Raw genomic sequence first — 11,528 nt, forward strand, 5'->3', positions numbered from 1 at the left:
AGGAGAGAACCAAGGATCGTGGAGTTGTTTGGACGGGTTGGGCGCCACAACTCAGGGTACTGGGTCATGACTCGGTGGGTGGTTTCCTGACTCACTGTGGTTGGAGTTCCATAATAGAGGGACTCAATTTTGGGCTCCCACTTATCATGTTACCCTTTTTCGTAGATCAAGGGTTGAATGCTAGGGTCTTTGAAGAGAAGAAGGTTGGGATAGAGATACTCAGGGACGAACGAGACGGTTCGTTTACGAGGAACTCAGTGGCTGAGTCAGTGAGGTTGGTGATGGTTGATGGTGAGGGAAGCATTTACAGGGACAACGCATGGGAGATGAAGAAAATATTCGGAGACAAAGAAGGGCAAGACAGACACATAGAGTCCTTTGTTGAGTATCTTGAAAACCATAAGCGTGTGCTCAAGGACAGCTGAGTTGACTCCAAGACTCAGACAGACACCAGTGTTGTGTGTTGAATTTGATTTGGATTGTGATGTCAAAGTGCACTATATATATATATATATTTATTTATTTATTTATTTATTTATTTATTTATCAAGGGCTCCCTTAAGAGCATGATTGATTTACTGGATATGGTGTCAATTAAATCTTCATCAAATGCCAATGGTTTGGTCCCCCGCAAAAGAAAGTCAACTATTTCAAGTTGATCATAGCCAAAAATAATAATAATAAAAATATATATATATAAAATAAAATTAATTAATTAATTGTGAAGAATAACAAATTAGAAAGGAAAGAGAAAGTTTCTAAAGACATTTTTTTAATATGCGATATCCTAAATAAATTCTTTAATTCAAATTCGTCTTCAGACAAGTGGCCTTTTTTATTTTATATAATTTTATTAGATATTTATTGAGAATGAATCATGAGATCCCAACAAACTCATGTAATAATATTAATTAACGATGAATATTTTGAACAAATATTTTAATTCAACCTGAAAGGAGTATAAAGATTATTGGTAGATAGAAGGTAATTGTCAGGCAAAAAAATATTCAATATAGCAGGTGAAAAGAGGGTCGACGGCCTTTGGATGCAATGATAACAGCAAGACTTGCATTAGTGCATGCTTAAAAAAAGAGTTATAGTGTTATTTGGATTTGTCGTCAACTCTCTCTTAAATTAATACTTTTTGAATAGTAAAAAAGTAATCAAATTACATCGTCATAGTATTTAATATTAATATGATTTCACTGTATAAAAAAATAAAAATAAATAGAAAAGAAAAAATCAGGTCAAAATAACACAAATAAAAAGAAAAGAAAAAATCAGCTCAAAATAACACAATATTTATTTTTTTTTTTTTTTTGAAAGGTTAATAAGATTATATTGCATAAGTCAAGATTACAAAAGAGAGTAGTTAGCCCAGGCTAACTAGAACAAACAAAGCCCATGAACAAACAAGGCCCAAGTAAATGATAAACCTTAACCTTGCAACCAAAGGATAGAACAAGAAGCCCAAATGATGCCCAAGCCCCAATGGAGCAATAGAGTAACCGTTATCCAAGCTAGGATACAACACTAAGTAGTGGTAATAGGGAGATTTCCTTCTCCATGGTTAATGGCTATCAGGAGGTTCCGTCGGCGGACGAATGACAGAAGTAGGAAGTTCCCATTCTTCAATTATACGCCTGGAGCTTGGAGAATCTGCCAGTTTTGAGGACACGAGTTTCAGCCTAATCAAATCAATGGTCTGCTAGAGTATGGCATTTTGGGATAATGAAGACTTTTTAAACACCCTTCGGTTGCGCTCCATCCAGATGTTATACACAAGAGAGGCCAGTGCAAGTTTTGCAATGAAACTGTAGTGGACACCAAGGTTGGATTTCCAATGATGAGATGCCCATTGGATAAGGTTCTGCCACGATGATGGTTGGATTAGGAAACCACATTTCACTTGAATGAATAACCACAGTGGTCTTGTGAAGTCACACTTGAAGAATAAGTGGTCGTGAGTTTCTAAGTGGGAAGAGCCACATAAGGTACAGGTAGTGGCATTGATGTGTGATGTGCAGCTTCGATTTAGTGTAGGCAGCCTCTCTTGAATAGCAACCCATAGTGTGAATGAGTGCTTAGGGATGGAGTTTTTGGACCAGACCAGGTGAGACCATGGGATGCTTGTCAAGTGTTTGTTGAAATGGTTGAGTGTATGGCCAAATGAGAACTTTCCATTTGGTGATGGAGTCCATTTCAATTTGTCACAGTTGTGTGGACATGGCAAGGGGGTATTGTTGGCCTGAAGCAAATTTGGAATTAAATTTGTAACAGCAGGTGGGAACATCCAAGTGGAATTGATTATGAATGAGCTCAGTTTTGTTTTGGTGTCAAGGACAGTATCAATAATCTGTTGTGGAGTGAGAAGAAGATGGAGTGGACCAAGGCTGCACCAGTTGTCAAACCAGAAATTGGTGGATGATCCATTACCAATTTCAAGCTTAACAAGAGGCTTGATGGAAGACCTTAAGCTGAGAAGTCTCCTCCAATTCCAAGAGCACTGTCCAGGAGTATTGATTTCCCAGATACTCCTACTTTTGAGCAAGTAGATGTCAATCCATTTGACCCACAACATTTGCTTGGAGCTAATGATGTCCCAGAAATGCTTTATAACTGCAACCTCATTCCACAATGCAAGATTAGGAATGCCAAGACCTCCAGCCTTCTTAGGAAGACAGCAATGCTCCCAAACCACTTTGCGACCTGATTTCTTCAGAGAAGGACCAGACCATAGGAACGATCTGAATAAGGATTCCATTTCATGGATAATGGCCATTGGGAGGATGAATTTAGAGCTCCAATAAACTTGGGTTGAAAACAACACAGCCTTGATGAGCTGTAGTCTACCAGCAAAGGAGAGAGCTTTGTTAGACTAGTGAGTTATCCTAAGAGTAATTTTGTCAATTAGGGTTCTGCAGTCACTTGTTCTCAACATAGTTGTAATCAAGGGAACCCCAAGATATCTCATAGGAAGCAGCCCCTTCTCGAACCCAAGGTGTGACAAAATGCTGGCTTTTAGCTGTTTAGAAATCCCAGTGAAAAAGCATTAAATCTTGGAGAGGTTGATGTGAAGCCCCGCGAGAGAAGTGAATATATCAAGAGCATGCTTCAGGGTTTGAATGGATGGATGCTAGCATGGGAGAAGAGCATAAGATCATCTGCAAATATCAGGTGAGTGAGCTTCAGCTTTTTACATCTCCAATGAAACTTATATGGCATTTCAGCTGTGAACTTGTTCAAAATCAGTGAGAGGACCTACATCACAAGAACAAAAAGAAAGGGTGATAAGGGGTCTCCTTGTCTCAACCCCTTGACACTGTTAAAGAACCCATTGAATTCACCATTAATGGATAAGGTGAATGAAGGGGTGGTGACACAGGCCTGGATCCACTTGACAAAAGTTTCTGGATAACCCATCAATTTCATAGATTTGAGGAGAAAATCCCAAGACATTGAGTCAAATGCCTTCTTGAGGTCAATCTTGAGTGAACATCTAGGAGAATTGTTGTGCCTGTGGTAACCATTTAGGAGCTCCTGAGCAAGTAGGATGCTATCATCAATTTGCCTACCCTGAATAAAGGCTGATTGAGCTTAATCAATGGTTGAGGGTAGAGTTGGTTTGAGTTTGTTAGCAAGAAGCTTGGAGATGCACTTGTAAATGGTAGTGCAACAAGAGATTGGCCTAAACTCACTGATGGTGGAAGGGTTAGGAACTTTTGGGACAAGGGAGATATAGGTGGAATTTACCTCCCTAAGTAGCTTCCTAGTTGTGAAAAATTCTCTGACTGCCTTTGTGATATCCTGACCAATAATTGCCCAAGCTTTCTTGAAGAAATGTGCATTATAACCATCAAGCCCTGGAGCCTTATCACTACTAAGAGAGAACAAGCAAAGTTTAATTTCAGTGTCAGTAGGGATTGAGCATAATGATTCCATGAAGGAAACAGGTATAACAGGCTGAATGAGGGATTGCAGCTGCTTCAAGTCTTGGGGAGGATGGGGGTTCATCCCAAGGCAGAGATGAAAATAGGAGACAATTTCATTCTTAATGGCTGCTTCAGTCTCAAGTAGGGTGCCATTTGAGGAGGAAAGAGATGCAATTTTGTTTCTGTTGTTCCTGGATGCAATAGTTTTGTAGAAATAGGAGGTGTTTGAGTCCCCACATTTGAGCCATTGGATTCTTGATTTTTGCCTGCTGTTCTTCTCCTCAGCTAGCTTGAGTGATGTGTAGGAATGGAGGAGGTGCTTTTCTTGAGTCCTCAATGCCTGGTTGTCAGGAGCTGAGTCAAGAGCCAGTTGACAGGAAGAAAGAGAGGCTTTAACACTCTGTATTTCCTCAAGTGAACTCATATTTAATTTGGTAATGTCACATGAAGTCGAAAGATGGAGTGCAAAAGTTTGACTAATTCATTACTCTAAATAATTTTTAATATAAAATTTTGATCATATAATTATCACATGATACGTAGGCCCGTTTCAAAATTGATACTATTGTCTCATTTTAGTAGCTTTAAATGTCCCAAATTAATAGTCTATTTTGAAAAGTTAAAGTAAATAAATTTTATCTTTTTATTATTGTCCTTCATATTTTCAAAAAAATTTCAAACTTAGTAACCATACATATCTAAACTAAAAATAACAAGTTAACAATTTTAGAAGAAAAACAATACATTAATTGCATGTCTCTTTAAAAATTTTAAGTAACCTTCAAAACAAAAAAAAAAAAAAAAAAATGTATTATTTTATTTTACCCCTTTAAAACTTCTGCTACCAAGTAGCATAATAGAATAGTTAATCCTTAAGATATTGTACGCATTTGTTGACAAAATGGTGTACCACCATAATAGTATAATAGAATAGTTGATCATAAATCAATCACCACTAAAAGTTTCATACTACTACAATATAACAAGTGTATGAGTAAACGCCCTATAGTAAGTAGGTAGGCACCACAAAGAAAGTGATCAGTAGTTAGTTTCATCGATCTCATGGCTTCCGATGGCAAACTGCACGTAGTGTTGTTTCCATGGCTAGGGTTCGGTCACATGATACCATTCTTAGAGCTTGCCAAATCCATCGCCCGAAAGGGCCACAGAGTCTCATTTATCTCCACTCCAAGAAACATCCAACGCCTCCCCAAGCTGTCTCCAAACCTTGTCCCCCTCATCCACTTTATCAAACTCACCTTGCCAAAAGTCAACGGCCTGCCCCAGAACGCAGAAGCCACCATGGACGTTAGGGGCGACCAATTTCAGTACCTCAAGACCGCCTTCGACCGACTCGACACCGAGTTCGCTCAGTTCCTCCACATCTCACCGCCTCCCGATTAGATTATTCACGATTTTCTTCATTTTTGGTTGCCACCGCTTGCACGTAAATTTAACATCTCATGTGCCTTCTTCTCAATAATCAATGCATGGTTCATAGCTTTCTTAGGACCCACTTCGACCTCTATAGTCGTCTCTCATCCACGTACGGAGCCGGAGCACTTCACCGTCCCGCCAGAGTGGGTTCCGTTTCCGACGAAGGTAGCGTTTCGCCTCCACAAAACACCGTTTCTCATGGGATTGTTGGAACCGAACGAGTTTGGAGTTTCGGACTCGCAACGACTGCGTGTGACCCTTTTCGGGTGTGACGCTATTTTCATAAGACACTGTGAGGAGTTCGAACCTCAATGGTTGAACCTGCTCGGAGAGCTTCACCAGAAACCTATCATTCCGGTGGGTTTAATGCCTCCCTCAGTGTAGGATAGCGGAGAGGAAATAAATGAAGCGTGGGTTTCCATTAGTGAGTTGCTTACCAAGCAAAACAAAAAGTCTCTGGTTTACGTAGCACTCGGGAGTGAGGTGACACTAAGTCAGGAACAACTCACTGAGTTGGCTCTTGGGTTGGAGCTATCTGGGTTACCCTTCTTCTGGGTACTGCGAAAACTGTCCGGTTCAGACGACTCTGACTCGGTTGAGCTGCCAGTTGGGTTTGAGGAGCGAACCAGGGACCGTGGAGTTGTATGGACGGGTTGGGCACCTCAACTCAGGGTACTGGGTCATGACTCGGTGGGTGGTTTCCTTACTCACTGCGGTTGGAGTTCCATAATAGAGGGACTTAATTTTGGGTTACCATTAATCATGTTACCCTTCTTGGTAGATCAAGGGTTGAATGCTAGGGTGTTTGTGTTAGGATATGTGTGCCCTAGCATAGCAAATTCTAATTTTGGATTGTAGAAGTCATGGTTTCTTGTCTGGATATTATTATTAAAGCATTATACAATTGGTGAATGGAATGTATTATTTTTCGATTCTTTATGGAATTGATGGTGTCCGCTTGATTACAAAATATATTTATATATGTATGTAATGGCAATTAATACTATGATATAAATTAGTAATCATAAATGGTTTAAAGTCGGTAATTATGGATGGACATTTAATTAGTTAAGACTTAAACCGAGTCCACGATAGATTGAGATATATTGCGAGAGCTGTCGTATGCAATTGCTCTCTATCACAGTCATGGCTTTTGACTCTCAAGTATGAGAGAAGTATAGACTCTTTTATTAATTAATAATTACTTTGATTTGCTCGGCGGATACCTCGGGATCCTTAGATCGACACTTTGGGTAGTTATGTAATTAATAATTAGAGGTCTATATTCTCAATATTTGCATCAGTGCTATTTGTATTTATTTTGTTTTGATTATGGTTGATCACAAATTAAATTCGAAGGCCTTCGTATGTTTTAGACAAATGTTTTATATATATATTTATTTAATAAATTATTATTATTTTTTGTCAAATAAATATTTTATTGTGATCGAGCCGGAAATAATCAAAGGTAACAAAATAATTATATTAATTATGTTGTCGGATTGATGGCTTTAATTATCCGATAAATAATTAAGCATAGAGGGGTCAAAGTGCAACATTGACTTAGAGGTTATTTACTATTTAATTGGAGTGCAATTAATTTCTTTTAGTGGAGTAGAAATTAATTTATGAATTAATTGAATTGGGTCCATGGTTTAATGGACCGGACCAATTATTAATTTATAAGAGCCAAGAAAATAGTAAGCCCAAAAGGATTCTCACCAATAGCCCAAGTTGATATTGGAGTCATGTTAGGATTGAGAAAGTTGAATTAGAGATGGAGAATGATTTATTGTTTCCTTATTCTTATTTTATTTTGCCTATATATACATGAGTTCGTGTATATTTTAGGTGTGACTTGGAGAACAAGAAAAAGGAATACACTTTCTCTCTCTAGATTTTAGGGTTTTGTTTCTCTTCTAAAGGAGGCTACCACCAGCCTAGATTCCAAGGTCATTCATCAAGGCATATTGGTGATTCCCAAAGGGAAGATAATAATCAAAAAGAAGGAGAAAGGATCTTGCTAAAGGGATCTACAATAAGTGAGAACATTCACTTTAGAGGAAAGTTCAAAAGGTTTACTCAGACCTTTGATGTGAGTATTCAATCTGTTTATTGAATTATGCATCATCTTTTATCTATCTTTGCATAAAACTTGTCTCCATGTAATGAATCAAGATCTATGATTGCAAATCCCTCAAAAAGTTTTAAAAATTTGCACGTTTCCCAACAGTGGTATCAGAGCACATGGTTTGATTCATTACTAGAGAACATGTGTTTATAAAAATCATATTCATGGATCCAAATTATATATACATATATAAAATTATTGATATATGTTAATGTATGATTTATTATGTTGATATATATTAATACATGTTGATGTATGTATAATTGTGAATGGATGATGATGTGTGTTTGGGTCATGGATGAAGCTTATAGGTATATAGAATGTAATTTTATTTTTGGATGAATGTAATTAAGGCTTTATTTTAGCCGTTTGAAAATTCAATGATATAATTTAATTTTTTCCATTGTATTTCAAATTGTAAGTATTAATTAAAGCCATGTAATATTCATCAAAGGATGCTATGAAGCTTCAAGAGGGTCCGAAAGGGTTAAATTAGGCTTCAGTAATTTTTTGGAATTTTTCTGAATTTTTTGGGAATTTTTTGAGGCTTAATTTAATTTTCTGGGATTTTTCCGGATTTTTTGGAATTTTTTCGGCGTTTTTCCGGTGGCCGGAGCTTCGCCGGCGGCGAGAAGAGGCGTCGGAGGTGGCCCGGATCACGTGTGGCAGTGCCTTGGTGAGCCTGGCGCGTGTTCCACACGCGCCAGGAGTGGGCTGGTCAATGACAAGCTGGCGCGTGGATCTCACGCGCCAGCCAAGGAGTTGGTACACTCCACGCGCGGGAAGGCGCGTGGAGGCGCGTCCCACGCGCCCCAGGCGCGTGGGAGCGCGTGAGGGTGCATTCCACGCGCCCCAAGCGCGTGCCAGCGCGTGGGGGCGCGTGGGAGCGCGTGCAGCTTGCCCTAGGCGCGTGCCAGCGCGTGTGGGGTCCTCCGGGCTCGTTCCAAGCGGCGTTTTGCTTCTCCTGACGCGTACAAGCTTCCTATGGGTGTTTACAGACAGTTGAAGGATGCCCGTACAGCAAGAATAGTTTTTAAATGTTAAAAGCTGAATCCATTGGCCATTTATATTGCTTTTGTCTATTATTTGATGCATGGAATGATTTAATAATTGTTATAATTGTTCATGCATTGGATCCATGATTTTTAATTAAATGGCTTGATTTATATTAATTAAATTATGAAGATAAATTGGATTAGATTGCTAATTAATTTGAGGGCATTTATTGGGAAACAGAAAAATTATTTTTAAAAATTATTTTTTGCCTCAAATTAAAGATTAGTGAATCATTTAACATCCATATATTTTCTAAATTTAATTGGATTAAAATCAAGGCGTTTTGCATGCATTAAATCATGAATTAAAAACCCTAGTTTTATATTATTAAAAATTGAGTGGGAGCGGGGATTTTTATACATTACCCCATGGCCTTCGTAATTATAACCATTATGATTAAATCTTTAAAAATAAGGCTCCACGCATGATTTAAAGAGTCTAGATTACAAGAATGGTTGTCTCACGAAAATATATTTATTAAATAATCATTATAGTTAGATCTTTAAAAATAAGGCCCTACGCATGATTTAAAGAGTCTAAGCTATTAATGGCAATATATTTAATATTTGTGTTTCCGTTGGAGCATTAATTATGTTATACACTCAATCTAAAATCAATAGTATTAGCTCCCCAACGGAGTGGTCTATACTAGGTGATTTTAGAAAGGCTAAATCTAATCGGGAATTATTTCATATTTAGATAAGGCATTGTCTAAAGAGATATGGAAATAATGAGTTATTCTCGTCAATAAGCAATAATGAATTCCGCCAACCGGATAAGTTATTGGCATATTGATTGTCCGATTTTTCATGCAATGTGGTTGAGGGACCCACAATTAATTAATTGTTTTATACTTGCATGATTATTATTATTCACTTTATTTATTGTATGAATGCTTTTATTTTCAGATTTATCATGACTAGTCCATTCAGTCCACTTGCGAACATACTAAAAGAAAATCGATTAACTGGACCTAATTATATCGATTGGAAAAGGCAACTAGATATTGTACTCACATATGAGGGGTTGAATTATGTGCTTACTACTCCTAGACCTTCTCCACCTTTGCCTGAGGATCCTCCTGAGGAGCATGAAGTATTTAAGAAATGGAATAAAGCAGATGAGATGACTAGGTGCTACATTCTTGCTTCACTCTCGAATGTACTCCAAAGTCAACATCTTCAATATCTCACTTCTGCAGACATTATGCTTAACCTTAAGGAAATGTTTGGGCAAATTGGTAAGAGCGCACGCCAAAATGCTATGACAAATTTGATGACCATTAAGATGGTCCAAGGTACTTCAGTTCGGGAACATGCTTTAAAAATGATTGGTTTTTTAAATGAACTGGAGATCCTTGGATGCAACTTGGATGGTGAACTTCAGGTTGACATGATTATCGCTTCATTGCCAGACTCATTTAACTCTTTTAGGGTTAATTATTACATGAATAAGCTTGAGTACACACTCGCTGAACTATTGAATGAGTTGGTAACCTTTGAAGGGATAAACAAAAGCAAGGGTGCATCTATCAACTACACTCAGTCTGCTGGACCATCTACTTCTAGGCCCAAGAGGAGGGGCAAGAAAAAGAAGAAGGATGGTGCCAAAACTGTGGTTGTGCCAAACAAAGTAATCCAAAAGGATAAGGGAAAGAAGAAAGTGCGGGTTGAAGGCGAAGGAAACTGCTTCCATTGCGGTCAACCGGGTTACTGGAAACCTAACTGCCCAATACTTTGCACACAAGGCAAAGGAAAAGGTATATTCATTGTTGAGGCATGTAATGTGGTTGAATCTATAGATTCCTGGTGCATAGATTCTGGAGCCACTAATCATGTTTGCAATTCATTGCAGGGATTCCAGGAGTCCAGAAGCCTCAATGAAGGAGAGATATACTTGCATATGGGATCTAATGCCAAGGTGGAAGCTAAAGCAGTGGGAGTGGTTCATATGCAGTTTGATAGTGGGAGGAGTCTTATTTTAGAAGATTGTCTTTATGCGCCAAATGTTAGGCACAATTTAATTTCAGTTTCTTCGTTGGTTTGCAAAAATTATATTTTTACTTTTGGAAAAAATGTTTTAATTAAATTAAATGGTTGTGTTATAACTTCTGGTGCATTGAAAGATAATCTATATGTTTTAACTCCTAGCTCATATCAAATGCAAAATTATGAATTAAATGCAACTTCATCTAGATTGAATGTTAAAAGAAAAGCAGTTTCTCCAAACTCATTGTATCATTGGCATCTACGATTGGGTCACATCAATCAAAATAGGATTCAAAGGTTGGTTAAAGAAGGTTTATTACCTGGTGAGGCAGAGGAGCCTATGCCAACTTGTGAATCCTGTATTGAAGGAAAGATGACTCGAAGGGCTTACTCAGCCAAAGGAGATAGAGCCAAAGAACAATTAGAGTTGGTGCACACAGACGTGTGTGGTCCCATGAACACCCAAGCGAGAGGAGGGTTTGAGTACTTCATCACTTTCATTGATGATTATTCACGTTTTGGATATATTTACCTAATGCGACACAAGTCAGAAGCTTATGGAAAATTCCGTGAGTTTCAGGCGGAAGTGGAGCGTAAATTAGGTAAACTTATCAAAACACTTCGATCTGATCGAGGAGGTGAATACCTCTTGGGGGAGTTCAAGGATCATATGGTCAATGAGGGTATTGTGCGCCAGTTATCCGCACCTGACTGCCCTCAACAGAATGGAGTGGCAGAAAGGAGAAACAGAACTTTACTTAACATGGTTAGATCTATGATGAGTTTTGCTACATTACCTCTATCATTTTGGGGATTAGCCTTAGAATCAGCGATGTATATTTTGAACTGTGTTCCATCCAAGGCTGTTTCAGGAACGCCATATGAGCTGTGGTTTGGACGTAAACCTAGTTTAAATCACATGCATATATGGGGGTGTCCAGCACACGTGCGAAAGAAACAGGCAGACAAGTTGGAAGCAAGATC

General features: G+C 38.3%; 1 protein-coding gene and 1 pseudogene across 1 annotated transcript in view; both read left to right on the top strand.

The window, feature by feature from the left end:
• LOC132297656 (putative UDP-rhamnose:rhamnosyltransferase 1) overlaps positions 1–527 on the top strand; it is a 1,795-nt gene extending 1,268 nt beyond the window's left edge. Inside the window, exon 1 of the mRNA XM_059794930.1 lies at positions 1–527. This exon is cut by the window's left edge and continues 1,268 nt beyond it. Within this exon, the coding sequence (XP_059650913.1) occupies positions 1–425 (425 nt within the window). The 3' untranslated portion in view covers positions 426–527.
• A 3,991-nt stretch (positions 528–4,518) lies between these two features.
• Positions 4,519–9,351, top strand: LOC132272620 (putative UDP-rhamnose:rhamnosyltransferase 1; annotated as a pseudogene).
• Positions 9,352–11,528: the final 2,177 nt, after the last annotated feature.

Source organism: Cornus florida, unplaced genomic scaffold, assembly GCF_030987335.1.
Source record: "Cornus florida cultivar Cherokee Brave unplaced genomic scaffold, ASM3098733v1 CherokeeBrave_3.0.0_Hap2_Chr01, whole genome shotgun sequence".
Taxonomy (NCBI): domain Eukaryota; kingdom Viridiplantae; phylum Streptophyta; class Magnoliopsida; order Cornales; family Cornaceae; genus Cornus; species Cornus florida.